This window comes from Abramis brama (assembly GCF_963993115.1).
Source record: "Abramis brama genome assembly, chromosome: 12".
NCBI lineage: Eukaryota > Metazoa > Chordata > Actinopteri > Cypriniformes > Leuciscidae > Abramis > Abramis brama.
Genome location: NC_139974.1, coordinates 9,415,415 through 9,430,758, shown reverse-complemented (window position 1 = coordinate 9,430,758; position 15,344 = coordinate 9,415,415). Strand labels below are relative to the sequence as shown.

Genomic DNA, 15,344 nt, shown 5'->3' with positions numbered 1-15,344 from the left:
GTCGGAGTTTGACTTCGGGCCGATGTATAATAGCTGACAGTTCTTTAAACCACCAACACATATTTAAGACTATGACAAACATTATCATATTTGTACCACAGGTCAGCCACCCCTCCTGGCTCAATGCCCACCCCCAAACGGATTGTCACAACCTTCACAAGCCTCGACAGCCACCCGTCAACTTGTGACCGCCATTTACCCCAGCGTCAGCTTAGCCGGAGGAGTTGTGTCAGTGACAGCCTTGCCACAAAGCACACCAAGTTCCACATCAGTTCCGGCATCATCCTCAACGCCTCAAGCGAAGACCTCCTCAGCCGTGGCTGCGCAACCACACACGCAGACAGATGCACAGCTGCAGTCTCAGGTAAACATGCAAATGGAAAACGAGAGAGGAGCAGAATCTAGGAAAGAGATGGAGAAACAGAGAGACCTGTTGGTGTCAAAGGATGGACATCAGGCGCCACCTAGTGGTTTGGAGGAATCGGTGCAACCCATCTGTACATCACACAAACATAAAGGTAAAAGTAACCTTATAAACTTCAGTTGTACAGTAGTAAAACATTTTTACCAAATTTCAAAATACTCTTTTTTTTTTTTTTTTTACATATTCATTTCAGTAGATTAAAAAATACAATTTTCAGCAAAAACAATTATATTGTGAGACTATTTTATTCAAAAGTTTGGGGTCAGTTTTCTAACAAATAATACTTTGAATACTTTTATACACTTTTAATTATACTTTTATTCAGCAAGGGCACATTCAATTTATCAAAAGTGACTTTTGAAGATTTTTTTTTTTTTATACTGTCACCATAATATAAGCTTTTGGTTATACCATCAATTGCTAATTCAAAAGATGCTTCAGAAGTATATTTTGGCCATTTCGACGTCTTTAACAGCAGTTGTCATTAAATATTGATCAAGCATTTGTCTCCTACAGAATGGGTTTGCAGTCTCTCAAAGTAAAATTCAAAATGTTCAACAGGTCAGCATTGTGAAGGGAAGGAGGACGGAAAGAAAGGGAGCAAAATGGAGCGAGAGTATGCGAGAGATGTGGAAGGGGGCCTGTCTCAAACACAGAGAGTTGAAACGGCAACAGCAATGGAAGTGGAGACAGAGACTCAAGCTGAGACCAACAACAAAGACGAGAGTCGAGAAGTAAGATGCTTTTTTCAGCTGTACAATCCAACTTTGATCAATTTAAACAGTTCTCATACAAAACTTCATTGTGCAAGATCGAATCACCATGTTCTCCATTGATCAAATTTTATTTTTTCTTTCAGTCAGGGCACAGGGAATCTTCTGTTTTGGACCCCCTGCCACCGCCTTTGCAGGCTGACACTCCTTCAGCTAAAAAGGCCAAGTTCCGCCCACCTCCACTGAAAAGCACTGCTGATGCTGGTGACAAGTGAGTGGCTTTGCCCTAGATTACACGTTGACTAGACTAGCAGTGTTATTTTGTTATTTATTTATTTATTTATGTTATTTAATGGCCTTTTATGTTTGTTATTTTTAGTTTAAGTTTTAGTAATTTTGACTTTGACTTAAAGGGATATTTAACCCAAAAATGAACATTTTTGTCTACTCACTCACCCTCATGTCATTCTAAACCCATAAGACTTTCATTCTTAACTAAACAGCTCAATTTTTCTTTTCGTGACTAAACAGCTCAATTCATATGGATTAGTTTTACGATCTCTTTACAAACTTTTTGAAGCGTCAGTGTCAGTTGTGTAGCTGTCAATGGAGGGACAGAAAGCTCTCAAATTTCAGCAAAAAGATCTTCATTTGTGTTCCGAAGATGTACTGTTAACTCTCCTTAGTACTCAAGGGTTCAATAGACCTTCAAAATATATGTGCCGGCAGTATTGACAGTTTACTAACTTCACTTCAAGATTCTCTTCAAATGTTTGCTCAGCCATGACAATATTTGACCTGGAAGGGAAAACTGACTGTTGTAGACCGTTTAAGCCTATGCATTTAGACACATTTGTTTGCACTTATGTATCAAAAAACCCTTATTCTTTTCATTTACGCCAAAAATGGTAGTCGTTGGTAGTCATGTCCCTGCATTTCTGCTCACCTCATTGAAGAACTACTGTATATGTGATGTACATTATTTCTCTGCTGATGTGTCAGATTCATCATTATATTTAATTTTCTAAAAACGATATTTGCTCTTTCTCAGGACGCTGTTTGGCTCCACTTTTGAAGAGCGTCTTAAAGAGCTGCCGGAGTTCAAGCCTGAAGAAGTGCTGCCCTCTCCCAATCTACAGAGTCTTGCAACTTCCCCTAGAGCCATACTGGGCAGCTACCGCAAGAAGAGGAGGAACTCTACAGGTGAGAGCAAATTATAAATATAATGAGAATTTTTGTTGTACTGTTTTCCTCACTTTTGCCTTTTTGTGTGATTTTGATCTTCTCTTTCTTTCTCTTTTCTTCCCTTCCCTAGATCTAGACTCCGCCGACGACCCCAGTTCACCAAGGAGGAAGAGTCGTCGCCTGTCCAGCTGCAGCTCAGAACCCAACACACCCAAGAGTGCTGCCAAGTGTGAAGGGGACATCTTCACCTTCGATAGGGCTGGTGGGCTCATTTTTATGTATAAACTCACTCTCATTAACCCATACATAATGATATTTATTTATATATGTTTTCTTGTCTTCTGTGTTTATCAGTTGGAGAGACGGAGCATATTTTGGAGGAGTTGGACCGCGTGCCGCCCTCCTCTCTGCGACGGATGCTGGACCAGCGGCGTGCACTCGTCATGCAACTCTTCCAGGAGCACGGCTTCTTCCCCTCAGGTAACAGCGAGTTAACATCTCCCAGTATAATAAACATGAATGAACATCAGAAGGTATGTTGAGAGATACAGTACAGCTTACCAAAATCCGTATCATGTCTCATGTAATCTCTCAATCAGTGTTTCAACCGCGGAAAGACGTCAATAAAAGAGCTTGTAAATAATTGCCACGTAATGTTATATTTACCTCAGAAAAGCCATTCAATGTCCATAAACGCATTAGTCAGCTAGAAAAAAATTACTTTAGAGTGGCGCATTTTGCTAAATGCATGCACTAATATTGCATATTCATCATAAACTTAGGCCTATTACACAATATCATTATTAAACCTTCTTTTTATGTAATTTAAATGCAAGTAACATAAAAATCTGTTAATTTTAATATTATAGTAATGTACCTACTGGGGTTCCCTGTATAGTTTACACCATTAGTTGAGTGATATTTTTTCCTTGAGGAAATTTGCCATGTACTGTACCTGATAGGCCACAATTAATCAGGATCGAATCGCAAACTTGTAACTCGTAATCGAATAGAGGAATTTGTGTCAATGCCCAGCCCTGGTTTTTACTATATTTTTTAATCAAATAAATGTAGCCTTGGTGAGCATAAGAGACTTCTTTTAAAAGCATTGTAATATGGGATCCACTGGAGGCAAGTGTAAAGGAGAACCCAAGTGCAGTTTATTTTAACAAAAACAAAACATGAAACAAAAACATGACATGGCATGAAAACAAAAGCATGAACTTTGCACAACAGCAGACTACAGGAAACAATACTTGACAAAGACACATGGCAAACATGAGGGCTTAAATACACAGACTAATGACAAAACAAGGGACACCTGTGAACAATGATTAGACAGTTAACCAATGACAAGACATGGCAGGATCACATGACAAACAGGGAATCACATGACAGACATGGAAACAAGACATGACACAGAAACATGACAAGAACAAACCCAAAACGTGACAGAATCCCCCCCTCTAAGGGTGGCTCCCGACACCCAAACAAAAGAAAAAAAGTTCAAGGAGGGTGGTGGAGCGGTGGCGGTCTTGGGGGAGGGATGGTGGGCCAGGCCCGTGCAGGGGGACAGGACATGGGACGTGCCATGGCGTGGACGGGCCTGGGTCGTGGCATGGCGTGGGCGGACCTGGGCCGTGGCAAGGCGTGGGCGGACCTGGGCCGTGGCAAGGCGTGGGCGGATCCGGCAGTGCAGGAGGCCAGGGCGGCGCGGCCTCCATGGTCCTATCAAGGACCCTACTGCCCCCCCAAAAAATTTTTTCTTGGGGACAGCTATGGGGTTATAGGCTGGAACAGACAACGGCTCAGGAACAGAAATGACGTGAAAAGTCTCAGCAGTCGTGATGTGAACAGTCTCTGGCTCGGCAGACGTGACGTGAACAGGCTCTGGCTCGGCAGACGTGATGTGAACAGGCTCAGGCTCGGCAGACATGACGTGAACTTCAAATGTGTGCACCGACCACACACACCATATGGCTGTGGCCATAATTGTTAGTGTAGCCATAACTGAGGACTCAAGATTAGTGGCGGCCATCTCTGCTGAGGGCTCAGGTTCAGGCGTGGCGGCGGCCATCTCTGCTGAGGGCTCAGGTTCAGGCGTGGCAGCGGCCATCTTGTCAGGAGACACAGGCTTGGCGGCGGCCATCTTGTCAGGAGACACAGGCTCGGCGGCGGCCATTTTGTCAGGAGACACAGGCTCGGCGGCCGACGTGGCGTGAACAGACTCAGACTTGGCAGGCATGACGTGAAGAGACCCAGACATGGCAGACATGACGTGAAGAGATTCAGACATGACGTGAAGAGATTCAGGCTTGGCAGACATGACGTGAAGAGATTCAGGCTTGGCAGACATGACGTGAAGAGATTCAGGCTTGGCAGACATGACGTGAAGAGATTCAGGCTTGGCAGACATGACATGAAGAGATTCAGGCTTGGCAGGCATGACGTGAAGTGACTCAGGCTTGGCAGGCATGACGTGAAGTGGCTCAGGCTTGGCAGGCATGACATGAAGTGGCTCAGGCTTGGCAGATACTGTGGGTTTGTGGGGCTTCTCCTCAAAACCCACAGTAAATGAGGAACCGCTCAATAATAGAGCATAATCCATGTATTGTTCAAGTGAGAAGTGAATTTTTCCCCCAGGCAGTCCATAGCGCAAAGGTTCGTCTAATCCATGTCTAAAAATGTCCTTGAGTGCTACATCATTAAAATCTACCTTGTGACAGAGTTCGCAAAAGACGAAGGAGGTCAACTGCTGGGTTCATAGTTTAGGTCAAGTATTCTGTAATATGGGATCCACTGGAGGCAAGTGTAAAGGAGAACCCAAGTGCAGTTTATTTTAACAAAAACAAAACATGAAACAAAAACATGGCATGGCATGAAAACAAAAGCATGAACATGAACTTTGCACAACAGCAGACTACAGGAAACAATACTTGACAAAGACACATGGCAAACATGAGGGCTTAAATACACAGACTAATGACAAAACAAGGGACACCTGTGAACAATGATCAGACAATTAACCAATGACAAGACATGGCAGGATCACATGACAAACAGGGAATCACATGACAGACATGGAAACAAGACATGACACAGAAACATGACAAGAACAAACCCAAAATGTGACAAGCATAAAAAAATCACAAAACTTTTGAACAGTAGTGTACTTTGTTTGTAGAAAAATAACCACTCAATAAAAATGATTGTGTACATTTATAATTGTAATGTTATGAACAAATGATTTACATTTCAGTTTTGACTACTACTTATTTAAAAAAAAAGACTATTTATCTAGACTATTTCACAGATATCTGATTTGTTGTGTCAAATGCAGCAGTCAATGCTATTCATATTTATTTTTTTAATTTTTTGATGCTAACATTACAACAACTGAAATAATTCCTCATTGGGAAGGTGGAACTTAGCATGCATATTTCATTTTTCTGTTACAGCGCAAGCCACAGCTGCCTTCCAAGCTCGCTACTCTGACACGTTTCCCAACAAGCTGTGCCTGCAGCTGAAGATTCGCGAGGTAAGGCAGAAGATCATGCAGACCGCCGGCAGTTCTGAAATTGTGGGAGGCGTGGCTCTCGTCGGCTCTGACTTCGCCTCTACATCTGGACCATCCAATCCAGCGCCCAGGGAGAATTCCGAGCCAGAAGAGAGGAGCAGGGCCACGGAAGAGCCAAAGAAAGATGCGGGCGATCCACAGGAATCGAGATGAAGAACGACTGAGAGCGGAAGGATGAAAGATGAATGTAGGGATGGATTGTAGAAATGTGTAAAACCATTTCCGTTGACAGTACAGCACTTATGTGGATTTTGCTTCATTTCTAATCGAACTGATTTCGTTGCCATTGCGTTCACTTCGTTGATGTTCTGTTGTTCTGCACAGTTACACACGCAAACACGCACATGTTCACACACGTTATGCAATTACATAACAATATCACTTTCACACATTAATGACTTGCACAAGGAACTATTACAAATAGCGCATGTGGTCGCACTCATTTGCATATGCCACTGGTGTCGGGGGCAGTCATTGGTCCACCTCTGCATTAGGGCGGGCATCACTTTCTGTCAGAATTTTAGAGCCCTTCAATGCTGCACCACAGGCAGCACCAAACCAGCCTGTCTGCACATGCTCAGTAAAGCCCCCGCATGGGGCTAGCACAGATTTTTATGGAATGGACTGAATGTTTTAGAAGAGAAATTAGACTGAGGTACCGGTAACTTTCAATTCAAAACGGGGATGGGGTGGGGGGTGGTTGGCGGGGGACATGCGCTTGCACTTTCGTTTTTAGAGACCGAGATACCGAGGAAAGCAATAGCCGGGGAGGAAAAAGGTCTTCGTGCAAATGTTACACCCCGTGGCGGGGTACATGCATCGGCTGTTACTGTTCTTCAGCACGGGCTGTAAATTCACAACAGGTTTTTTTTTTTTTTGTCCCAGAAGCAACAAACTCAAGACTCGTAATCACGTAGACCAGCGGAGCAGAAAACAGAGGCTACAGCGACCGCCACAATCGCATAACAACAACAACAACAACAACAACAACAACACAGCACACTCACAGCGAGAGAGGAAAACATTGCCCTAACCTCGGAAGAATCATACAAAAGAAGACGAATATGAATAGAGACACTACCCCTCTTTGAATCAACGTGTAGATATGCTTTGTCGTTTTGTTGTTGTGTCGTAACGGTGGAACTGACTGATATCTTTTTTTGTATTAGCTTGCGCCTCTCTTCTTCTTCTTACTATAGTAATATTTTCAGCATGGACTAATCCAGCTATCTAAGTGTTGGAGCAATTACGTTGAAAAAAAAAAAAAAGACTGTGTTTTAGCCTCTTAGCTGAAGCTCCTCTTCTCTGGCCGCCGACTTAGGCTTTTCCCCGTACACTGTATATATATATATATACATATATATATATAACCGTGATGGCTGGGGAGGGGGGCAGAGGGTGGGCACGAGGCTCTCTCTGTGTTCTTTTCCTCGTTTCTTTCTTTCTTTTTTATATATTTCAATCAGGTGTTTGCACAATATATGGTCCTAGACCATGATTTAAATCAGGAAAGTATTTGTTTTTAGATATTTAAAAACTAACAGACGACTTTGTTCCATTGCGTTCGATTCTCCCTTTCCGCTACCCCGTAAGGAAAGCCCTTATTTTTTCATCTCCTTAAGACTTTTAACTGAAGTGTTGATGGAAAGCGCCACTTTAAGCACTGGTCTGGAGTCAGAGCAAGCTTTGTAGCCTGCGAGGACTTCGATTCAGGATTACGCAAGGGAAAGCTGACCCGAGACCAGCGCTGGGGCGGCATTTCTCAGGATCTCCTCTTTCTTACTCTGCCTCTTCTTTCATTGGTGCAATAGGACGTGGGTGGGAATTTTTTTGAAGTAGACGAGTGACCTGTTAGTGCCATAGATTTTCACTGTACAAGCTGTAATAAAATTATATATATGTTGAAAAGAGAGTGGGAAAAAAATTCTGAATTTAGAAGCGAGTATCGAGAGAGAAATCCAAACTGAACAAACTAAAATCTGAAGAAAAAAAAAAAAAAGAGAAAAAAAAATGTAACCTAGCACTTTCTTGCGTCTGGTTTTGCTGAAAGAGAAGGAGTGATGAGCATAAAACTGCTACTCAGTCTTCACTTGAATGTGTGACAATATAAATGTATAAATATACCTATATATTTCTATATGTCCCATGATATACAGATGTCTGTGTGTGTGCGAGCGTATGTGCGAACATTACATGCACCTTGACAAATCCAACTTACTCCCAAGCAAATGATATTCATATTTTCCCTGCCAGAAAAGCAGTGGCACTACATCAAAAGACTGTTAGCATATGCTGGCTACTGACCAACTCAATTCTTAACTTGACTTATCTACCCTTTCTTTCCCTCCCCCAGCAACAGACAAATGCTTGCACACACACACACACATACCTGCACATGTATGCGTGTACACCTTATGATTGTGTATCCAATAAACTGTCGTTACTTTGGAGAAGGAGTTTTAGAATGAGAAAGGTGAGTGTAAACTCATCAACAGGCATGTTGACCATGTGCAATATTTCTAAACAAGAGATTATTGAAAAAATTAAAGACCTAACACAATGCTTGGTTTTTGTGCAGTTATTTTGTGGTTGATTTGTTTGTTTTTACAAGCAAAGTGGTGTATGATATAGATATGTTTTTGAAATTTTAGATGTTCACGTTGTCACTATGTTGTCTGGTCCTGTTTGTAAGACAGTAAAACACCTAAAACTGTAACTAAATATCCATAATTATATACAGAGACAATTGTATTTAACTGCATAACTGCAACTACCTCACTACGTGCTTGGTCCTCTCCTCTTCATACTATACCTGCTCCCCCTTGGCAATGTCATTCGCCATCATGGTCTCAACTTTCACTGCTATGCCGATGATGTTCAGCTCTACATCTCCACCAAATCCATCACCTCTGCCACCCACTCCACTATCTCCAACTGCCTCACTGACATTAAATCCTGGATGCACACCAATTTCCTTCAACTCAACTGCGAAAAAACAGACATGATCATCATCGGTCCCAAAACCATCACTAAAACCATTCACAGTTTCTCCCTCACTGTTGACACCTTTGTTAGGGGTTAACAGTTTAGGACCCAAGGACCAGATGTTTGAAAGAAGACCCGGAGTCAGAATTATAAAAAATAGAAGAAAAGTTTTACTGAAGATAGTTTGCAGTTTCATCAGCAGAAGTCAGCTTCAAGACTCACATAGGAGTTCGTAGGCCGCCCCGCTTACAGTTACACAGATCACAGCAGTTATACCATTTCCAAGGTCTAAGCTATGTCATTGCTTACAGGTTGAATGATTCTGATTGGCTAAGAAATAGATAAACATAGTAATTTTCCACACATATACAGATAGACAGAACCAATTTCTCCATAGATTATGCAGCTGACACTCAGACCCTGAAGTCAGGCACGGCGTGACCTTCCAGGTCGCAGATTTGGGTTGCTGGGCGCCAGCATGTCCAGAACAACAACTCAGTCAATCTCCAATAATGCCAGTGGTTCCTTAACCTGTAAGCAAGAAGACTAACACACACACACCGACACATAGCTTTTCCAAGGTTGGATTTGGCCAGGCTCGAACTATTCAATTCAATTCAAATTTATTTGTATAGCGCTTTTCACAATACATATTGTTTCAAAGCAGCTTTAAAGAAAGTGCATTTCAGAAATGTACATAGAAAAATACAGTTAGTTAATCATGCATTAATTTAGGGCATAAACATATCGCCAGCGTCGAGTCGTCTCCACAGGCGTCGAGTCGTCTCTTCACAAGCTTCGAGTCGTCTCTGCACGGGTGTTGGGGCATCTGTAGTTTCCATGGGAGGCTGGATACAAACTGGAGCTGACAATCTGTATTTACCTTGGGACTAGCGTCCCGAGATAACAACAGAAAAGCAGATGGGAAATAATTAGCGTAGCTGCTGTTCATAAAAATAATGCATTCAATCTGATTCAACTGTAGTATAAAAGGTAAGTATTATGTGAATGCTTGGCTAAAGAAATGCGTCTTTAATCTAGTTTTAAACTGGGACAGCGAGTCTGAGCCTCGAACAATATCAGGAAGGCCATTCCACAGTTTATAGGAGCTAAATGTGAAAATGCCCTCCCTCCTTTAGTGGACTTAAATATCCTAGGAATGACCAGAAGCCTTGAATTTAGTGATCTTAAAGAGCGCGATGGATTGTAGGGCGATAGAAGTTACGTTAAATACCCAGGAGCTAAACCATTTAGGGCTTTATAGGTCATTAGTAATACTTTGTAATTGATACGGAACTTTATATGTAACCAATGTAGAGATGATAGAATTGGTGTTATATGATCATTTCCTTGACCTAGTAAGAACTCTAGCAGCTGCATTTTGGACTAACTGTAGCTTGTTTATTGAGGATGCAGGATAACCAGCTAATAAAGCATTACAGTAATCTAGTCTCGAGGTCATGAATGCATGAACTAACTTTTCTGCATCAGAAACTGATAGCATGTTACGTAGCTTAGCAATGTTTCTAAGGTGGAAAAAGGCTGTTCTTGTAACATATGAAATATGATTTTCGAAAGACAAGTTGCAGTCTAATATAACACCCGGGTCTTTTACTGTAGTGGATAAAGTAACAGGACATCCTTCTAAAGTAAAGTTGTATTGTAAGAGGTTTTGTGGGCAGTTTTTTTACCAATAAGTAATACCTCCGTTTTATCTGAATTTAATAGCAGAAAATTACATGTCATCCAGTATTTTATATCTTTAACACACTCTGTCAATTTAGATAATTTATTGTTTTCATCTGGTCGTGATGAAATATATAATTGAGTGTCATCAGCATAACAGTGGAAATTAATTCCATGTTTTCTTATAATATTACCAAGTGGCAGCATATATATTGAGAATAGCAGAGGGCCTAACACAGATCCTTGCGGCACTCCATAGTTTACTGACGTTATCTTCGAACTATAAACAGGAGTCTCGTCTCAAAACATCAAGATAATGCGTTCTTTCTCAAGAAGAGCTACATTTTAGTCTAACTGGAAAGTAAGGCTTTAACTGAGAAATGGTCCCTTAAACTATTGGCTTCAACTATGTGTTTTAAAATGTTGAAGACCTTTCTCAAACACAAAACATTTCCCTATTTAATTTCTTGAAGCCGGGTTAAATGAGAAAGCACTGTTACTGCATTCAGATATCAAATACTGACATTAAAGAATACATGAAAAGAACATCTCAGTAATCACACTGGTAACTTCTATAACAAAGTAAAATCTCCAGAGAAGTCATTCAACTCATTTGATATTTAGAACGAAAAATATTGATTAATACCTTGATTATAATCACTCATTACATATACATTGAAGCAGCAGTGGATTCCAATCCACCCCCTTCACCGTCATCTTTGACAATAACCTCTCCTTTGAACACCACATAAAACAAATCACCAGAACTGCCTTTTTCACCTCAAAAACATCGCCCGACTCCGTCCATCACTCTTTCTCTGCTGCAGAAACCCTCATCCACGCCTTCATCACATCGACTACTGCAATAGCATCCTGTACGGCACAACATCCAATTAAACCTTGAATAAACTCCAATACATCCAGAACTCTGCTGCTCGTCTGCTCACCCGCACCCGTGACCACATCACCCCTGTCCTCAGGAACCTCCACTGGCTCCCGGTCCCACAACGAATTCAATTCAAAATCCTTCTCCTCACACACAAAGCCCTCCATAACCAGGCCCCTTCCTACCTCAGTGACCTGCTCCACCGCCACAACCCATCTCGTAGCCTAACCTCCGCTCATCTGATGCCAGCCTCCTGACTCTACCTCCCAGGACCAAGCACCGAACCTGGGGTGACAGCGCCTTCTCTGTTGCTGGCCCCTCCCTCTGGAACTCTCTCCAAAAACAAATCTGCGACTGCACTGACCTTCCAACATTCAAATCACTGATAAAAACTCACTTTTTTAAAATTGCTTTTAATGTTTAGCTTAGTCCAGTGTGTTTTTAGTGCTTTTTTTTTCTATTTAATGTTGTTCCTGCTGCTTTTATGATTTTTTTTCTATGTAAAGTGTCTTTGAGTAGGCTACTCAGAAAAGCGCTTTCAAATAAAAAAATGTATTATTATACAGGAGCGGATTAATGCACAGACTTGTAGGCTGCAGCCTAGGGGCCCCACGTGTGCAGGGGCCTCGGATTGGCCAGATTATTATTATTATTATTTTTTTACTTAAGCGCGAACAAAAAAAGACCCTAATTGGCCCATAAGAAACATTTGAAAAAATTGCGACCATTTTGGTCGCATATGCTCCTGAAATTTAATCTGTGCGACCTAAAAATATATTTGGAGCATTTGTGCGAGTGCAAATAATGGTTGTGTTGCGACCTGTTTTCATTTCTCTACAAAATATGTGCGCTGATACGCGATGGCGGACCATCATTCTATCCAACGTTACATAACCAATCAAACTTCATCCTTACGTTCTTAACTTTAAAGCAGATTTTAGATTGGTTAATATTAGCTGTCAATCACTCCCACTCCCTTTCACTTCGCTCCGTTGTCACGTGACAGGGAGCTGACTACCGCGCGGAATTTAAAAGGCTGATTGGACGTTTACTTGACTGACAGGACAGCTGTTTCAGTGGTTGCCTAGCAAAATAAAAAACGCAGCGCACTGCTCGTTATGTGTGATCGAACCTGAAAAACGCGTTTGGTGTGATCGGCTCCATAAGAGAGAAGATGAAACGAACGCTGAAAGATTTCTTTTGTAAGAAGGCACCTAAAGAGGTGGAACACGCCAATGCTGATGGTGAGGATTTTTTTTGTTTTTTATATATATATATATATATATATATATATATATATATTTTTTTTTTATTAATATTAATACATAGCTTATTTAGTTTTAGCTTATTTAGTTTGAGAGAGACAACAGCAAGTGGTGAGAGTTGAAATATGAAGGTATTTTGTTGCTTTGCTGTTTACATTTGTTTTGGGGCTGTGGTGGCAGAGGATAATATCTGATATTCTTTCCACTTACACTCTGTTTATGTTAGTTTTGGTTGAACTGCCAGTGTTTCTTGATCATAATTAAATGGTTGATTCTAAGCACTGTGCCTTATGCTTGTTTGTATTTGTGTTTTGTTCGTAATGTTCAATTTTTCATTTGACCTATGTGGTGTGGTGGTAATTGTCTTACTGTTGTGGTCCACCACTTGAAGGAATGTAAAGAAAACACTGTAGTGTTGGGCCCCTGACCACCTTAATCCGCCCCTGTATGTAAGGGTTAATGCCCGACGAGGTGTCCATTAATACCTGACAATGGACACCTCGAAGGGCATTAACCCGCTTATACCATGGTCACTTGCCAAATAACACATTTTTAAAACATTAGTTTATATTTTAATTAGTTTTACAATCGAAATCTAAAGTTTTTACAAACAATAACTTGGTTTCGGAGATATTTAGCCTAGTCCACTCAGCTCGTAGAACCCTTCAGTTTTGTTTTGATACAATAAATTGTAAACGGATACTTTGACTGCCTGTTGCTACGGTTACTCACAGCCGGGGCATGTTCAAGTTCAAAACGGTGCGCAACGTTTTGCTACGGTTTCCGGGTGGAACGTCATGTTTCCTGGAAACGGCGTGCACCGGTGTGCAACGGGGTTTGAGATACGTTTTCTCTTGTTTGGTGGGTGTGTCAGAACTGCAGTCCAATCAGCAGCAACATGTATATAAAGCACGCGGTATTAAAGTGAACTCGCACAATGGGTTGGAAAGTAATTTACAAATTTGTTTGATGCAGCTCCACTGTCTGTGCAGCTCGGTATACACAACAACTGAGGATATTAGAAGACATGTTTGTCTAAAGTTTTATTGTAAAAAATATAGGATATCAACATAATGATGTAGTTGTTTATATTTTTAGCTTCATTGCAAGTATAGAAATAAACAATGGTAATTAAGTGTTTTTCCTAAAAATGAGAAAGAAAATACAGGGTATTAAAACAGTATGAACTACAAATAAAGTCAACGTTTTGTCGGGGCTGAACGCAGCCCCGATGTAGTCAGTTTCACCAGGGGCACGTTCAAGTTCAAAACGGTGCGCAACGTTTTGCTACGGTTTCCGGGTTGAACGTCATGTTTCCTGGAAACGGCGTGCACCGGTGTGCAACGGGGTTTGAGATGCGTTTTCTCTTGTTTGGTGGGTGTGTCAGAACTGCAGTCCAATCAGCAGCAACATGTATATAAAGCACACGGTATTAAAGTGAACTCGCACAATGGGTTCAAGGAAAGTAATTTACAAATGTCTTCGATGCAGCTCGGTATACGCAACAACTGAGGATATTAGAATACATGTTTGTTTTATTGTAAAAAATATAGGTTATCAACATAATGATGTAGTTGCTTATATTTTTAGCTTCATTGCAAGTGTATGACATTTGGTATAGAAATAAACAATGGTAATTAAGTGCTTTTCCTAACAAGGAGAAAGAAAATACAGGGTATTAAAACAGTATGAACTACAAATAAAGTCAGTATGTGAGGCTAAATAGATGTGTTTTAGTCTGAATTAGGTAAGATGTGTGCTTCCATTTCAGTTTCCACAAATCCCTTCACTCGATTGGGATGTTCTCTTTTGTTCTGGGCGGCAAGTGCAGTAACTGTAACATTGGGCATATTTTGTAGTATTAAACACATATTTATACCGACTTCATCAGGCTCCGAAAATTCTTCACAAAGAACACAAAGAATGGCCTTCTCAGCTGCCATAGTTGCAACTCTTGCGTCATCAGAACAGTGTGTTCAACGCATCACCGTTTCTGTTTAAAAAACGTTGACTTTATTTGTAGTTCATACTGTTTTAATACCCTGTATTTTCTTTCTCATTTTTAGGAAAAGCACTTAATTGCCATTGTTTATTTCTATACCAAATGTCATACACTTGCAATGAAGCTAAAAATATAAACAACTAGGCTACATCATGTTGATATCCTATATTTTTACAATAAAACTAACTTACGACAAACATGTATTCTAATATCCTCAGTTGTTGCGTATACCGAGCTGCATCGAACACATTTGTAAATTACTTTCCTTGAACCCATTGTGCGAGTTCACTTTAATACCACGTGCTTTATATACATGTTGCTGCTGATTGGACGGCAGTTCTGACACACCCAACAAACAAGAGAAAACGTATCTCAAACCCCGTTGCACACCGGTGCACGCCGTTTCCAGGAAACATGACGTTCAACCCGGAAACCGTAGCAAAACGTTGCGCACCGTTTTGAACTTGAACGTGCCCCAGAACTCCTTTACTAGGTGTCCTCTATCATTTTTTAATGGACACCCTGCAGCCAATCAGAATCGAGTATTCACCCAGACCATGGTATAAATACATACTGTATAGAGAGAGATATAAAGCACATGAATACACTGAATAATATTGG

The 15,344-nt window shown here is 41.0% G+C and overlaps 1 protein-coding gene across 2 annotated transcripts in view; it reads left to right on the top strand.

Annotated features, from left to right (window-relative positions):
• cica (capicua transcriptional repressor a) overlaps positions 1 to 7,929 on the top strand; it is a 28,801-nt gene extending 20,872 nt beyond the window's left edge. The window contains exons 14-21 of one of the 2 annotated variants that reach the window (XM_084130977.1): positions 102 to 518; positions 986 to 1,158; positions 1,284 to 1,408; positions 2,189 to 2,340; positions 2,453 to 2,584; positions 2,677 to 2,802; positions 5,781 to 6,086; positions 6,785 to 7,929. In XM_084130977.1, coding sequence (XP_083987103.1) covers positions 102 to 518; positions 986 to 1,158; positions 1,284 to 1,408; positions 2,189 to 2,340; positions 2,453 to 2,584; positions 2,677 to 2,802; positions 5,781 to 6,052 — 1,397 coding nt within the window. In that variant the 3' untranslated portion in view covers positions 6,053 to 6,086; positions 6,785 to 7,929. Of the gene's footprint in view, positions 1 to 101; positions 519 to 985; positions 1,159 to 1,283; positions 1,409 to 2,188; positions 2,341 to 2,452; positions 2,585 to 2,676; positions 2,803 to 5,780 lie in introns of both variants that reach the window. The other variant, XM_084130976.1, reaches the window with a different exon arrangement.
• Positions 7,930 to 15,344: the final 7,415 nt, after the last annotated feature.